The following is an 18,197-nucleotide window of genomic DNA, read 5'->3' as shown; positions in this document are numbered from 1 at the left end:
CTGTCTTTTTGTGTTTGGTTTATGGTTGGGGTTCCCGATTTAAAACTGTTTTGAGTATTGGCCTATTTTGCTTTGTGCAGTAACGGAAGATAGAATTCCGGTAGATTTCCTACATCCCCCGTTTATTAACGCTCATATATTCTTGTTTTGAGGTATCTTTTGATTTGCCCTATGTAGCACCCGTTACATTTCCGCATAGAATGCAATAAACTTCGTTCGATTGCAAGTCTCGAGTTACCTTATTTTTATTTTTACTAAAAAATCGCGACAGGTCATAGGATCTGCAGAGGCGGGAATTTAATAGGGGGATAGCTACTGCCTGGCATGTTTTCTGTTTGTTCTGCTATTTGTTGGGGTTTAACTTGAGCCTCCTGTGATTGCTGGGACACTGCGCTTCTTTTATTCTGAATAATCTTTAATCTGTTTTTTATAGTGACATCTAAAAACTTTTTAGGGCAGCTGTTTTTAGTTAACATGTTCTTTATTGTTTTAAAATTTTCTTCGTGGAATGCTGTGTCCGCTAATTTTATTGCTCTGTCTACCAAGTTGTTGACTACCCCTCTTTTGTACCTAATGGGTTGACGAGAGTGAAAATTCAGATACCTGCCCGGCCAGGTGGGTTTCTGATACCAATCGGTTTTTATCGTGACAGTATCTCGGTAAATAGAGACATCCAAACGTGTGATTCTATTATTTTCTTTAAGTTCGCGTGTGAATTGAAATTTAGTGAATTTGTTATTAAAAATTGCCAGGATATTACTCGACATTTTTCAGGTATCGCTGTTAGTATGTCATCAGCGTATCTGAAAAAGAAGGGGACCTCACTTGGCAATTCTGATAGGCATTCATATTCTAACGCTTTCAAAACTAAATCAGATAGTATTGGAGATAGCGGGGATTTCATGGGCAGACCCTGTTTTTGCTTGTAAATATTGTTATTATAATACAAAGTTGAGTTGGGCCATTACAGGGTAAGGGCTTTGAAAAATTGCGTTTTTGGAATTTCAGTTATTGGTTGTATCTGGTCCCATCTCTTTTTTACGCTTGCTATTGCTAGTTCTGTTTGTTTGTTAGCGAACATTGACTTCACATCTAAGGACACTAAAATGTTGTACTTCGGTATTTTCACATTCTTAAGTCACTTAACTAGCTCAAAGTTATTTATTATTTGTGATTAAGGTGTACCTTCTTTGTGGTATTTATGGCTGCCATAAATTAAGGGTATTGTCCCGTTTGTGTTTTTTGAGTTTGTAGCTACGAGGAAAATGTAAAAACAATAAAGAACATGTTAACCAAAAACAGCTACCCTTAACATTTTTTTAGGTATCACTATAAAAAACAGATTAAAGATTATTTAGAATAAAAGAAGCGCAGCGACCCAGCAATCACAGGAGGCTCAAAAAGAACCGCAACAAATAGCAGAACAAACAGAAAACCTGCCAGACTGTATCCACCACGCTACTAAGTATCTGTCTCTGCCTTATGTAGAAGGGTTGTCACAAGAAATTGTGGAAATACTTAAGCCTTATAATATAAACGTTCTTTACAAATCCGTATGATCTGTCGCGATTTTTAGTAAAAATAAAGACAAGGTAAATCAAGACTTGCAATCGAACGTAGTTTAATGCATTCCATGCGGGGTATGTAACGGGTAATACGTAGGGCACACCAAGATACATGAAAACAAAAATATATGAGTATAAAAGGGATCACCTCAAACTTCCAGAAAAACAAACTGCTTTGACAAGACATCCTTGGTATTACTATGTTAGATCAGCAATCTTTATGACTGAAATAGATATATCGATGGCTGATCTAACGCGCAATATGATTATATCAGCAATTCATTTCTTTCAGTGCGATCGCGTTTTAAAATTCTAAGATACTATAATTTTTGATAGAACAAATAAATGCAAAAAAAAGGTTAGTCTTGGAAATGGCGCACATAGTTACAACAGAAAGCGTTAATGCACGGGCAGATGTAGGAAATCTATCGACAGAGCAAGTGAATAAGATATATTTATATATATACCTTTGCGCTGGAGAGACTTATACATACCTGGGCGTGCCACAGAGCCGCATTCAGGATGTGACATCTATAAAGGATACACTCCGAAGCAGATACAAACGTCTCATCTGACAGATTTGGTCTTCCGAACTGTCGGCTAGGAACAAAGTATCTGCAACGAACATGCTTGCCGTCCCGGTACTACTCTATTCATTTAGAGTAGTTCCATGGACGAAGAACGAGCTCAGATCTCTTGATATCGGGACAAGAAAGGTTATGCACATGAACAAAAGCATGCATCTCAAGTCTTCCGTTCCGCGACTGTACATCTTACGCCGTCAAGGGGTCGTGGAATAGAGTTGCAAATGGAAGAGACCCTCTTCTTAAAATGGTCAGGAATCACGAAGAAGTGGGCAAAGGAGCGTTTCTGTACAAAGCAGCGGAGGAGGCTGCTTAAACACTCGGACTTGACTTCAGTATTAGGGGTGAGCAAAATGTATCAAATCTTATCTATCTCGAGTACTCACTCCTGAAAGCAAGGATTAAGAAAGCACAAGAGAAAAATTTTCATGAACAGCTCCTCGATAAGAGGATGCACGGTATCTTCCACAGAAATGTGAAGGATCAGTCAATGTCTTGTGAGCTAACGTTTGCTTTCCTTAAATCGCCCGGATTGAAGTCTGGTACGGAGGGTTTCATCTTTGCATGCCAAGACGTTCTCATTTCCACCTTAACATACCGTCGCCGCATTTTTAGCCAAGACATTCCCAATGATAGCTGCAGGGCGTGCCATGCACACCCCGAGCATTTAGCTCACATACTACTCGTATCTAGTTGTCCAACTCACGCGGGAACGACCTACATTCAAAGGCACAATGCGGCACTAAGAGTGCTTTATTACCATCTATGTTACTCTTACGGCATTAACCTTAATATCGCTCCTCTAAATGCTCCTAGGGAAATTGAGTCAATTGTGGAGAATGGGAAGTGACGAAATACTAGAACTTTATATTCTCGACAATTGCTTCTGTTGCTCACTCGAGGCCTGACATGGTTCTTCTTGACTTCGAGAAGCAAACCATGTTCGTTATCGAATTTTCGGCACCAGCTGACAAAAAAGTCATAACCAATGAGAATGAAAAGAAAGAGAGGTATCGAGAACTTATAAGGGAGTTGCAACGATTGTACCCGGAATATTCTGTTAAACTCATCGCCCTTATCATCGGCGCTCTTGGAGGTGCCAAGCTTTCACTTGCTAATGGCCTAAAAAGCATCCCTGCGTGTCAACAATATGCTAAAATACTTGTGGGAAAAATGCAGAAGGTGATTGTCCTTGGGTCGCTCCGTGTTCTTAGGGTGCACGAGGCTTTTGCTGGATCGTTGTATTGATTCCCTTACAGACTGTAACCACCATCTCACGGTCGTGAGACGTGGTTGTGGCTGAAATTTCACCGCGATTTCGTTGGGAGCGGGTGAAATTTTCCAGATTAGCACCCGCTCCCGGTGAAATCCTGCGGTTGTCCTTATGACAATTTTTTAATTATATATGTATATATATATATATATAAATTTTTACTTTAAAATAAATTAAAATAAAAAATGTTGTAACTTAAATAGTTAACAATGCATTCACAAATAGTTAAAAAATATAGTACAGAAAACATATTAAATTAAATCTTAAAAACAGAGCGATTAGCTTAAAGGTTCGTTTAAATGCATGGTTGCCGTTCGGCGCAGTCATAAAATTAAAAGAAATTCTTACGTGCCGTTCGATTTCACAGATTTTCAGAAGTATGAAGCGTTTTTATATGTCCGATCTCTCTATCTGATTTTCAATTTTCTTGGGTAGTTATATCTTACACCCAAAGGGGTGACGAATGTACAATTGTTAAAAACTGATTTAAAATATCAAGTAATGAATAAAAATTTATAAATGTTATTATAATAACTTAGCTACATAAACAAATAATTAATGTTATATGCAAAAAGCCGATGCACAAAAATATGTCTTAGGTATTAATGTGAAGTGTACAAAAAAAACTTTTTCTAGAATAGATCACTGAAGTGGGTCCGTATATGGAGTCAAAACATCTGATGAAAACATAAAATCTTTTTCATCATTTACAGAACCCAAAGCCACCAAACCAAAAAAAAATACAGTGAAACCCTTCAATAGCCCTTCCTTCTATAGCCCTTCAGAGAATTGACGCCGCGCCAAAGGTAGGTGTAACAGGAGCTTCGCGGTGTGCGCGGAGTCTGCGTTTGTCATTCAAGCGAGCACTCAGGCATGAACGAACAAAAGCGAAGCGGGCTATAGTGAGTTAGTTCCCATCCATCGTCAGCCCCAAAATCGCCGCTATAGAAGAGTTTCACTGTATTTTAATCTTCGGCCAAAAAAGATGTGTGTAATCCAAAAAGAATAATTTTCTACAAAGCTGTTAAACTTTTAAAAGAAGAATGCTTTCAACAATACAATTAATATTTATATAAATAATTGGATTTTAAATCCAATAATACAGATTTTCCACAAAACAGTTGAATTTTCAATTAAAAATATAAATTTTTACAAAATAAATAAATTATTTAATAAAGAGATGGAACTTTAACTGATAATTTAGATTTTAAGAAAGTAGATCAATTATTAGCCAAGTATTTTAATTTTAAAACAAGAATATTACTTTTTTAACAAACAAGATGGATCTTTAACTGATATAATACATTTTGAACAAAGTTATTCAATTTTATACTCAAAAGTTAAATTTTCAATCTATAGTAGATTATTTTTCTACCAAAAGATATGAGTTTTCAATTAAAAATTTAAAAGTTGACTTTCCAACTAAGACGATTAATTTGCAACTAAAAATAGAATAGTTTAAATTTGCAGCAACAAAAAACACGAATTTTCAATAAAAAAAGTTGAATTTAAAAAAGCAACGAGATTGATCTTCAACTTATAAAATCAATTTTTAACAACGTAGTTAAATTTTGGACCATCAAGTAAAATTTTCAATCCAGAAGATTTTAGTTTTTTACAAAAACAAATAAATATACAACAGTTATCAGTGAAAATCTTATCAAATATTCGCAATTAAAGTAATAATCTAGAATTCTTCGATTCAATTGCTTTCCACGATTAAAGTGTAAAAAGAGAAGTCTGTTTTTCAACCAAGAAGTTACATTTTCAGCGAAGGAAATTAATTTTCTACCAAAAATGATGAATTCTCAACGAAACATCTAATAGTTGACTTTGCAACTAAAAATGATCAATATTCAAACAAAATTATAATAGTTGGATTTTGAAAAAATAAATTGCAAAAAGATTATTTTCGCAACAAAGATATGCATCTTCGACTAATAAAATTAATTTATTAAAAGCAGTATATTTTCTGAACAAATCGTTAAATTTTCAATCAAGAAAATGAATTTTCCACCAAAAAATTGGAATTGTCAATACAGAATTTAATGGTTGATTTTCCAACTAAAAGCGATTAATTTTCAACTAAAAATATAATAGTTGAATTTTCAACCTAAAAAATATAAATTAAAAAAAATATTTAATTTTCTAACCAAAGATATCGATATTTTTTTTTAACTAAAAATTTTAAAAATTAAGTTCAAACAAAAAATTGGATTTTTAACAAAATGATTAAATCTTCAACAGACTAGTCGAACTTTTAACTAAAAGATATGATTCAAGTGATACAGGATAAAAAGGAGAAGCTTCTTGAAACTATGAGGAGGGAGGAATTGTTTAAAAAAGGGGAAAAGAGTTGAAGTCTGTATTTAAATACGTCACTTGTAAAATATAATCAATCTAATTTTCATTTTTTCATACATTTCAAAAAATCGTTATTCACATTTATATTTTCTATGTGTCATGTCTCATTCTTCGAAAACTCCCCCCCCCCCCACCTACCCTCCACGAGTGTGTGACGTAGTTTCGAAAAGCCAAATACATAATTACTGAAAATTTGTTACTGTGACTGGATTTTAAACAATTTTTCAAAAATTAGATAAGAAAATTTTTGGAAAGTGATTAACTACTGGCTGATTTGTGTAAGTTTTCCTTCATTTTCAAGAATTCGAAAGAATTTATTTGATTTTCTAGAAATATTTATACTATTTTTCGTAGAAGAAGTAATAACTGAAAAAGAATGGTTGTTTTTACGATTATTATGGAAACCAAGGTAAGCAAATTGAGTTTCATATAAATATTGAGTGAAGGTTTTCTGGGTTTCAGGAGTCGAAGGAGCCTTCAAAAAATTGAAACCAGAACCCTGCGCCTCAAGCCCACACATTGGTCACACCCCAACCACCGCAAGTTGTCCAACGCCCGCTCGACGGCGGCACAGAACCACCTTCACCCAGGTTAGTCTTTTTATTTTCATCTAAAAACTTGAAAATCAAGATTAATAGAATATATCATCTCACCTCTCAAAAAATATATTTTATATATTTTTTTGCATTATGCATTTTAATTATGCATTCTGGTTTGAATGAAATCAATTTTATAAGAAAATGGTCATTTATCTCTTTCTTTCTGAAGCCTCACCGCTTTGTTTTAATTAACCATATTTAAAAGGCTTCTATTTTTTGTACCTTATACAAATTGTTTTTGAATTTGTACAAATTTATTTTATTTTTTAATAAAAAAGGCTTATTGTAATTTAAGACATTTTTTATAGAATCCAGAGCCTGAAACGTTGCGTAGTCAGCCATATTTCCAGTTTTTTTCAAGTAATTGCTTAATTTAAAAGTGTTACAAAATTTTCAATTTAAAATTGTATTATTTGGTTAAAAATTTGATTACTTGGTACAAAATTCTAGAATTTATTAAAGTCTTCTTTTTTTCTCAAAAATTTTAATGTTTGTTTAAAAATTCATCTACAGATTGCAAGCTCAACTGCTTTGATATAAAATACAACTATTTGCTTGAAAATAAACTTTTCTGTTGAAAATTAATATTTTAGGCTTGAAAATTGAACTCTTTTGTAGAACATTAGTCTTTATGACTTAAAAACTCAAGAATTTGAGTGATATTTTTATCTTTCTTGGTAAAAAATTCAACTCTTTTGTTGAAAATTCGTCTTTTTTGGTTGACTTCAACTGTTTTTTATTTATAATTTTTTTTTAAATATTAAAAATATAAACTATTACATTTTTCGTTAAAAATTAATTTTTTATTGAAAATTCAAACTACTAAGTTGAAACGTAAACTACTTTATTAATTTGTTGTTGTCGAAGATTCATTTCCGGTTGAAAATTTAACTAATCTGTAAAAACAGCATTTTTAAAAATTAAAAATCAACTTTTTAAACCGAACTTTAAATATTACAATTTGGACTGAAAATTGATATTTTTTGGTTAATAAAAATTAACTATTTTGATACAAAATGTTATTATGTTGTTGAAGATTGATCAGCAACCTGGATCGGAGCAGTGTTCCGGAACAAACGTGTTATTTGAATAATTAACACGAGAATTCTAGATTAATCTACAAATTTTACATCCCTCCCTCACATTACTCCCTTCCCCACCGAGTGAGTCACGCCTACCCCGAAAGGGAAATAAATGGCTTAATTCTCAATAATGTCGTAAAACTTTTTTTTTTCTTTCTTGACTAAAAAGTTAAAAGTTAAACTACTTTGTTAAATATTCATAAAATTTTCGTGGAAATTTTCGTCGCTTGACTTAAAAACTCAACAATTTTATTGACGCTATTTTTCGTTAATAAAAAATGATTCTTGATTAAAAACTCAACTCGTTTGTTAACAGTTTTTTTCTAGTTATGAATCCGTTTTTCATTTGTTTTTTTTCTAATGCAGCTATTTTTTAAATTAAAAATTGAAATCATTTTTGGTTAAAATGCTTGAAATATAAATTATTACATTTTTTGTTATTCTGATCGGTTTTGAAAAAGTGAAAATCTTAACTTGTCTTGATTTTGATAGTAAAATGGAAAAACAACTAATTTTATCCTTAAAATTTTATAACATTTGTAAGAGATGAAAAATTTCGCCTTGCTAATAAAAAACTTCTTTTATTTTTCACGAACAAACAATATTGAATTGGCAATCCACTTTAGCCAATCCTGAATATGTCAGCCGCCGGCTTTCATGATTTGAAATGAATTCCGTCATTATTAGATTAAAAAGCTTAATTTTTTGAACCGAATATTTCGTCTAATTGAGAAATTCAAATATAAGAAATTTAATTTTTTTCAATGTTTCAAGATAAGAATATTCAGGAAATGATTCTTCAGTAGAAATATCAAAGGTATGAGTTTTTGCAATAATGCTTTTTAGAAATATTTAAAACGTTGCTAAACAAAAATTGATATTCTAAAAAACAAACAAATTTGGTTTCATAGAGTTATTTACTATAATTTTCAACTTTTAATTTGTTTTCTTTTTTGTAGAAATTTAATCATTTAGATTAAAGATTTAACTACCTATTGAAAGTTGAAAAAGTTGAGAATTTAGCTATTCTGTCTAAAATTCTTTTTTTTCAATTGAAAATCAAGTTTTTAAATGCAAATTTAACTATTCCATTTTTATTCGGAAATTTATTCTTAGTTTAAAATGAACTTTTTTTATAGAGAATTCATCTTTTTTTGTTTTTTATTTGACATTAAAATATTTTCTAGTTGAAGTATCAACTATTGCATTTTTCGTTAGGAATCTATCTTTCAGTTTTCTTCTAAATGCGTGTTTTGACTTGAAGATTAAAATATTTGATAAAAAATTCAACTATTTTTTGTTATAGTCTTTTTTATGGAAAATTGATCTATATCGATAGAAAAAATCTTGTTAAAAAAGTCAACTGTCTTCTGAAAAATTCGTCTTTTTGGCCTAAAGATTCAATTTTTTGGTTAAAAATAAAACTTTTCTAATAAAGGTTAATTTTTGTTGTTGAAAATTCGACCGTTTAGTTGGAAATTGAAAAATTAAAATATCAGCAATGTAATTTGAAGAAAAACTTGTCAAGTTAAAAGGCATTTACGAAATGCTTCTTTCATAGAAAGATCAAAAATAAGTTTTTGGAAAACAATCATTTTTTGGCAATTTATTAAATGTTACTAACAAAAATTTGCCTTTTAGCCAAAAACTGTGGTTTCATAGAGTTTCCGATAATTGTTAGCATTGCATTTCCCCCTCTGTATAATTTTTTCCTACTGGAAAAGTGTCTAGATTTAGAAAGAATAAAATAAAACGAGAGAAAATTAACAATAATAGTATTATCTATTTGAAATAAAAATAGCTTGACAATATCGCGATATAATTTGAAAGTAATACTCTATTTTATTCATCTGAACGAGTCGTTTGTTCTGAATATTTGATTAGCATAGCCCAGGGTGTTATTCCCGTATTACTGTATTTTCCCTTGACCATTACCGGTCTGGTATTTTAGTGCTGTTTGGAATTGTTTCGTAGGAGCAGCTAGCGGAATTGGAATCGGCGTTTGCGAAATCCCATTACCCGGACATATACTGCAGAGAGGAATTAGCGAGGAGCACGAAATTGAACGAGGCTAGAATCCAGGTGAGTCAACGCTTTTAAAAGACATAAAACAATTAAAAAGTAGAAGAATGATTAATTAGGAAAAAGTATCCTACAATAGATAATATTTTATAGTAGATGATGTTAATTAACTGGAAAACTGGCAAATCAAATTTTTTTTAATTGGTGATAATTGCGACAAGCATACTATATACGGGAGCGGATTGGACGTACTCAGAAAAAAATTCCCCAGCAACAGAATAATTTTGGTTGTTCTTACCAAAATTTGATTGCGAAGGCCAAAAAGGTAGTTGAAGTTACAAAACAATTTATTTGGCTCAAGGGTCAAAATATCTCAGTTTTTCATTTGTAAATCGATAGATCTATTTTCAATCAATTCATACAGTTTTCGATTGCTTTCTACATAAAAGAACTCTTCTAAAATATTTTTGTAAAAAATTTATTTTTTAAAATGTCATGAACAATCAAAGTTCTTGATCATTTTTTTTTTCAAAAATGTATTACTCGCGAACGGTTCATCGAAATTCAATAATTAAGTTATAAAAATTTTTGTTACGAAGTATACTTGACGCTAAAGAATTTTTCGGTAGTAAAAATCATCTTTTTATTGTTTAAATAATCGTTTGTTTTAAACAATCCTCCAGCGCTTGTCGAGTACGTTCGGACGCGCGCGCGCGTATCATATTGAGTACAGTATGACACGAATTTTCAACTAAAATGATAAATGTTCATGAAAAAATGAATTTTTGATCAAGTGGTTCAACTTTCTACCGGGTATAGTTTATTTTTTAATCAAAAAGATTAATTTTCAACTATAAAGACTAATTTTCTACTAAAAAAGATGAATTTTCAAGAAAATAGATCCATTATCAACTAAAAACATCGATTTGCAACCGAAAGTTAAATGGTTAAGTTTTAATTTGAAAACATTGATTTAAGAAAATAATAATATTAAAATAGTTCACTTTTCAACAAAATAGATGAATTTTCAACAAAAAGAATAAAGCTACATTAAAAAAAAAAGATTTTTTTTTTAATAATGTGAATCAACTTTCGGCCAAGAAATAGGGAAATAATTGGAGAATAAATTACTTTGAATACAAGTATTGCGTGTATCATACTGAGTGCAATGTGAAACAAATTTTCAACTAAAATGATAAGTGTTCATAAAAAAATTAATTTTTAAGCATGAAGTTCAATTTACTACAAGGTATAGTCAATGTTTTAATCAAAACGATGAATTTTCAACCAAGAAGATTACTTTTCTAATAAAAAGATGAATTTTCGACAAAATGGATCCATTATCAACTAAAAAAAAAAATCAATTTTCGACAAAATGGATCCATTATCAACTAAAAAAGAATCAATTTTCAATGGAAAGTTGAATGGTTAAGTTTTCAGTTAAAAAGATTATTTCGAGAAAATAAAAATATTATAAAAATAGTTCAATTTTCCACAAAATAGATAAATTTACAATTAAAAGAATAAAGCATCATAAAAAAATGAATTTTTTAATAAAGTGGATTAACTCTAAGCCAAGAAATATGGGAACAATTGGGTAATAAATTATTTTGAATGAAATTAGCATAGATAAATTTTCAACCAAAGAAATAAGTCTTCAACCTAGCAGTTGAATTTTAAACCAAAAAAGACGAATTTTCAATTAAAAAATTTAGTAGTTGGTATTTAAAATAATGGAGATTTTTAATTTAAATACCAACTACTAAATTTTTTTATTGAAAATTTTTCTTTTTTGGTTTAAAATTCAACTACTAGTTAGAATGTTTGAACCGATTTGTCAAAAAAATACTTTTTTGTAGAAAATTAATCTTCTTGGTTGAAATAACTTTTGAACTACTGCAAAATACAAACTTTTTTTCACCAAAATTCTCGGAAGAGATTGTAGAATCTATTGATACGTTGCAGAATTATTTCACAGACGAAGAAGTTTAATTAATTTTCAATTGTTTAAAACAAACGATTATTTAAACAATCAAAAAATGTTTTTTACTACCGAACAATTCTTTAGCGTAAATTTTACTTCGTAACAAAAATTTGTATAACTCAATTATTGAATTTCGATGAATCGTTCGTGAGTAATCCATTTTTGAAAAACAAAATTATCAAGTACTTTAACTGTTAATAACTTAAAAATATATATTTTTTTTGCAAAAATATTTTAGGGGGATTATTTTGATATAAAAGCGAATTGAAAACTGTATACATTGATTGAAAATAGAACTTTCAATTTAAAAGGGGCACACTTGAGATATATTGACCCTCAAACAAAACGTTTGTTGACCATTTTTAGTTGAGTAAACCAAAGAATATTGTTGAGCGTATACCAAAACACTCAGCCGTGCATGCGCTCTATTTCGAGTCATGACGAGCAGCTGAAGAATTTTTTAATATGGTGGATTCGAGCGAAAATCACCTCTCTGCATTTTGATCGTTAATATTATTTGTAGTTCTATCAAAGAAAATAAAGAGTTGCGCTTGTTTTGAAAAAAACGTTAGGATGGCTAACGCTGTGACCCAACAGATTTTAGATGAAGGGGACCTATGATCTCTAATCGATGCATGAGAAGGTAAATTCGTACACTTTATTATTCGTGTTATTTTATTTCTAAAATCCTAAAAAAAATACTTGAAAATAATTAATAAAGTATTTAAAGTATATTAAAGAATTTAAGAGAAATCTTTTAATTAATCGCTCTTTCATCTAATCACCGATTACTCCGAAAATTGCGATTAATTAATACAATTTTATATAAATCAAACACATTTAATTGAATCAATATATTTTTCCCTTCTATTTTTTTCAGATAGAGAAAATATTTTGTATTTTATTTACGAAATACATTTTTCCCGTAAAAAATAAAATCTATAATCTTTTCGTCTAGTCTAAAAAATAATTGTGTTCATCTAACAAATATTTGGTTAATTTAACCAAATTAGTTTGTTCCATATATCAAAAATTGTTGGGGTGCCTACCAAACTTTTTGGTTAGCTCAACCAAACGCCCCAACAAAATAATTTGGTTTTCTCAACAAAATGATTTTGTTGCTTTTATAGTAACTAAAAATTTGGTTGGGACAATAAAACTTTTGTTCGGTCATCGAAACATTTCTCTCAGTGTGGTCGCTTATAAATCGAAAGAATGATCAGTCGCTTTCTAGTCGCTAATTTTTAGTTTTAATTGACATTTTTCGATTTCCTGAAAAGGAATATAAAGGTTTTTGGAAGCTCAACTAGTTTAGAAGAAAGTTTAACCATTTGGTTGAAAATGAAATTTTCTGTTGAAAATTCAATCTTTTTGTAGAAAATTGTTTTTTTTTTTGCTTGGAAACTCAAGAATTCAATTAGGCATTGTTTTTGCTTGGTTGAAAATTTCCTGAATTACCTAAAATATTAACTATTACATTTTTCTCTCTCAAAATTAATATTTTCTCGTTAAAAATTTGAAGTACTTGGTTGAAACTTAAACTACTTTATTAATTATTTTTGAAGATTTATCTCCGGTTGAAAATTCAACTAATTTGTAAAAAATACCTTTTTTTGCTAATAATAATCAATGTTTTCAACCAAAAATTTAACTATTATATTTTATCTTGAAACTCGATATTTTTAAGTCGAAAATCGATCTTTTTTAGTTGAAAATTCCACTTTTTTTATGCAAAATTTAATTGAGTGATTGAAAATTAACGTTTTTACTTAAAATTCATATTTTCGGGTTAAAATTTCAACGTTTTGTAAAAAATTAAACTATTTTGCTGAAAATGGGTCTTTTTCGGTTGAATTCAATTGTTTTTAAATTATAATTAAAATTACTCTTGGTAGAAATCCTTGAATATGAACCGTTATATTTTCCGTTCATAATTCGCATTTGTCGTTGAAAATTCAAACTACTTGGTTGAAAATAAAACTAATTTTTAAATGCTTTTTTCGGTGGAAGATGCATCCTTGGTTGAAAATTTAACTTATTTTTTAAAAATGTCTGTTTTTTGTCGATAAAAATTAATTTGCTAAAAATATAAAATACAAATTAATTTAATGTTCTAGAACATACCTTTTTTTAAAATGATCTCCATCAGAACGTTCTATGTTTAAAATTAAACCCTCTAAATCGACTTGGGACATGCTTCTTTTTACTCGTAGATTACAATTCCCCCCTACTGCAATTTAAACTACTCCTTCGTTTTATACTAAATTAATTCAAATCGAATTATTTTGGATAAGAGAAAAATCGCTACCAAGAATTCTTATTACTAAATGTTATTATTTTACATGCAACATCTCGGGCGGAAATTTAAGTCGGAGGCTGGCCATTCTACGGTTGGAGAGCACGGCTTTAAGCCGGAAGCTGGCCGGGAAGCCTGACTTTAAGTCGGGCTGTGGCCGGGGTTTCTGGTCGGAATCCGGCCAGCATCATCACACTGCGCTGACCAGCGTCCGGCCATGGAGCATGGCCGGGAGCTGGCCAGGGAGCCTGATCGTGGCCCGGACGGGGTCAATTGGTGCTTTACTAGATTTAAATAATTCGAGTTTCAATTTTAGGAAGAGCATCGGTCACTGAAACAGGGGGATCAATTTGATTATTTTTTACTGCATAATTGGTGCATATTAATATATGAAATTCCACATCCCCAGCACACAGAAAAACATTAACTATTTTTACGTAGTCGTTGAGAGACAAAAAAGGCATTTACAAAATAAATATTAAATGATTGCGAGTATTTTGACTTTAAATATTATTAGTCCTGTTTAGAGTAAATACATATATTACATTTTTAAACATTATTTTACAAATAAAATTTCTAACGCTACGGGGTATCGAACCTACAGATCTATACCTGAATCTCACGCCTAACAGTCGGGAGTGCTAACCACTGCGCTAAGCTGACAAGTAGAAATTCGTTGAAAAAGCCATCCGCATAAGCTACAGTTCACACAAGTTAAAGTACCAAATTTTAATTTCTCTTTTTCTAATTATTTATTATTATGCGACGTTATGTAAATATAAAATACATGAACTTGTAACATGAATATCAATAAAATCCTTTTTAGCAAATAATTTAAATAGATTACAATTTTTCTTCGCGTGATATTTTGTTTTTTCCCGTTGTAGACTATTTTGTAACTTTTTACAATGACAGAAAATGTAATTTTTTATGAACATTTAAAATTTTTAACGACAGAATTCAGAAATTTTATCGTGAATGTTGACAATTTCTTATTATAAAAATTTTTCAACTTTTGTGTCAGGTTTGGTTTTTAGATGTTTCATAAAATTTTTGTAACGTTTAAGATTGATATAAAATGCAAATTTTTTCTGAAAATTCGCAATTTTCCATAAAGATGGAACTTAAAATTTTTTTCTTAAAAAAAAAAACAGTTCGAATTTCAAAAAACTTTTATTTTTGTCACAAAATTCATTGTTTGTAAGTCTGAACTCATAAAACCTTAAAATTTGTGGCGTCAAAAAGATATTCACCCTATATATTTCCAATAGTTTCAAGGCTTTTGTCATTTTCTTTTTATATTGTATATTAGGTATTATATTATTTAAAATATATTATTCTTCGTTTACAGAAGCTCAAACAATTATGAATTGAGTATCTGTATAATGTTTATTACCGTTATTATTTTATATTTTTATTATAATCTCTATTTGAAAATGTTTAACTATACATTTATCACGATTCGAGATTTGTATACACATCCATTTCTTAATTAAATTGATATTTAACAATTTCATTATTGCCCATCAGCGCCCGGCTAGCTGCCGCCTGAGCATTCGATCATAAGATTTTCCCGATCAGAGCTCAGTCAGCCCCCGACTGGGGTTTGACATAAATTTTGCCTAGCGAGTCTCCGACCAGCGCACGGCTAGTCTCTTAAACAAACAAACATAGCCCGACCAGTCGCGGACTAGAAACCTTGTTCTACCAGGGCTAATCGGGGCCATTTCACACGGGATAAATGATTTTGTTATAAATTTATTTTGTAGGTAGCATATTAAAATGTGTGGTTAAAAATTAAGATTTTTATATAAACTTGTTATATTTTAGAAATATTTCTAATAAATTATTATTGATATATGATTAAAAGTTTCTATTTCGATAAAACTTTTCATAAATGTAGTAATTAAGGTGTAAATATAACGCTTTATTTGATTTTATTTCAATGTTATCAGAGAAATTGATTACTGCATGATTGGTATGAATTGATATGAATATTGATATGAATATTTAATTTATTTATGTTAAAAGTATAACTAATGTTATGAAATTACAAAATACAACAAAGTGCCAGCAGTTTTGATAAATAATAGTCTTTGGTAAAAAGAAATTTAAGACGATACTTCAGAGTATTAAAAGAACAGAAAGAAACAGTTGGCGCGCTTATCAATAAGTAGACCCGCAAATGATAAAATAATAAGAATAATAAATTATAATTTTAAAAACCCGCCAAATAAGAATGTTCTTTTTTTATTTTTTAAGGCAATATTTAAGCTTTTTTATATAAGCCCAAAGATTGAACGTGAATAAAGAAAATATTTACATTGGTGTAGATACTAGGTGGGGCTTTTCCACACGTCGTGTTTTTGTTGAGATTATTTCTGATTAAGTTTTTTATAATTTTAATTTTAATACATTATGGACTTATTTGTTCAGAGAAAACATTATTGACAATACTACTGTTGCTAGTTTTGGAAGTATTTAAATAATATTCAAAGATAGGTATTTATTTTAAACAAATTTTCTTTCAAAATATTGTTTAAATGATTTTAGCCATGGAAAAATTTACTTTTAAAATTGAAGACAGCAGAGCTGTAGAGAATACTTCCCCTGAAAAAATGTTTAATAAACAATATACAGGGTGTCTAAAAAGTCCCGGGACGGTTAGATATTTCCTCAGGTAAAATATTTTTCAAAAAAGTGAAGGTAATTCCTAAAGTAAATTTCAACGAGAAAATTAATGGTGATCTTCATTTTGACCGTAAAGTTGACCTTCATGGCTTTTTGAAGGTCAACTTTCTTTTTTTAAAATAGAAACTCCCTTTTTTTACATCTGCAATCGATAGAGTAGAAAATTCTACGTTCAGGTACGTACCCAACTTATAGGTCAATTGTAACGTTTAAGGTCAGTTAGAGGTTATTTGAAATTAACAAAGTTTTCCAAGAGGTCAGTGTAATTCCTGAAGTAAATTTCAACGAGGAATTCATTGATCAGCTCTGTACTGATCTTGGTCGCAGCGTTTTGAATATTGTAAAATCATAGGAAAATTTTTCATTAAAAGTTCCAGGTGTTCTGGTGAGAGTTCTGTTCCTCCCCGAAGAGTAATACAGTCTTATACCGTTTTTCGATACCTAACTCAATACCTAAGGCGATACCATGAGTCCTATACCGTTTTTCCATACGAATATTACGAAGCGAAAATAAATTTACGTATTACCAGTACCAAGAAGAAGGGAGATTACAAGCGATAATTTTCAAAATATTTGGTTCCAGCAGGACGGAGCAGCGGTTCATTACGGTAGGGAGGTTCGAGCATATTTGGATACTCAGTTCCCTCAAAGGTAAATTCGAAGAAAGGGTGAAATCGAGTGGTCTGCTAGATCTCCTGATCTGACGCCTCTCGACTATTTTCTTTTGGTTATTTAAAGAGCAAAGTATACTCAACGCAACCGCAAAGCTTAGACAAATTGCAGAATCGGATTCTGAAACAGGCTACTTTAATTGGTAGGGAGATGATTCGTAATGCTGTAACTCACTTTTAAAATCGCATAGCTTTTTGTCAAGAATCTCAAGGTTTTCAGTTCGAACATCTTCACTGAAGCGTGAGATGCCTCGGAAAACTTTGTTAATTTCAAATAACCTCTAAATGACCTTGAACGTTACTATTGACCTATGACTTGGGTACGTACATGAACGCAGAATTTTCCGCTCTATCGATTGCAGATGTAAAAAAGGGGGTTTCCAATAAAAAAAACAAAGTTGACCTTCAAAAAGCCATGGAGGTCAACTTCAAGGTCAAAATGAAGGTCATCATTGAATTCTTCGTTGAAATCTACTTCAGGGATGACCTTCACTTTTTTGAAAAATATTTTACCTGAGGAAATATCCAACCGTTCCGGGCCTTTTTAGACACCTTGTATTATTATCATTATCTAATTATCTTATTTGTGTATTAAGTTGAAAATTCAAAATTGAACTGTTCTTATTATTTGAAAATTAACCTGTTTTTCTAGAAATTGCCTAAAGTTTTATCAAATTAAAGTCTTTAGAGACGATTTATTTAGAACATTTCAATAGTCTTGAAAGAACTTTGAAGCAGATCTTTTTCCTAAAACCTCGTAGCATTTTTTTAGATCACAGGGAATGTGACGTAATTGTAAACCATCTCTAACATGTGCTTCTAGCTTTGTCCTTTAAGTCAGTTTCAAAAAGACTTCAGAGATACCGGACGTGTACTTTCAGAATGGGAGGAACCCAAATAGAAAATTCTAAATTTTGAATATTTGTTCCTATGAAAATTGTGTTTCGTTATGCAAATAATAGAAAACCCAAAAACCGACTTAAAAATAAGTAATTTATATCCATTTATTACAATTTTGTGGAAGAAAAAGAAATTTTAAACCTAAGAACTTCAAACAACGCTGAGA

At 30.5% G+C, this 18,197-nt stretch overlaps 1 protein-coding gene across 1 annotated transcript in view; it reads left to right on the top strand.

Moving 5' to 3' along the window:
• Positions 1-18,197, top strand: part of LOC117168002 (homeobox protein prophet of Pit-1-like) — a 155,804-nt gene that overhangs the window by 23,113 nt on the left and 114,494 nt on the right. The window contains exons 2-3 of the mRNA XM_033353312.1: positions 6,249-6,376; positions 9,442-9,549. Coding sequence (XP_033209203.1) covers positions 6,249-6,376; positions 9,442-9,549 — 236 coding nt within the window. The remainder of the gene's footprint in view (positions 1-6,248; positions 6,377-9,441; positions 9,550-18,197) is intronic.

The sequence above is a fragment of the Belonocnema kinseyi genome, chromosome 2, assembly GCF_010883055.1.
Source record: "Belonocnema kinseyi isolate 2016_QV_RU_SX_M_011 chromosome 2, B_treatae_v1, whole genome shotgun sequence".
Taxonomy (NCBI): domain Eukaryota; kingdom Metazoa; phylum Arthropoda; class Insecta; order Hymenoptera; family Cynipidae; genus Belonocnema; species Belonocnema kinseyi.
The sequence above is the reverse complement of the archived record's forward strand: the minus strand, read 5'-3'. Positions and strand labels throughout refer to the sequence as shown.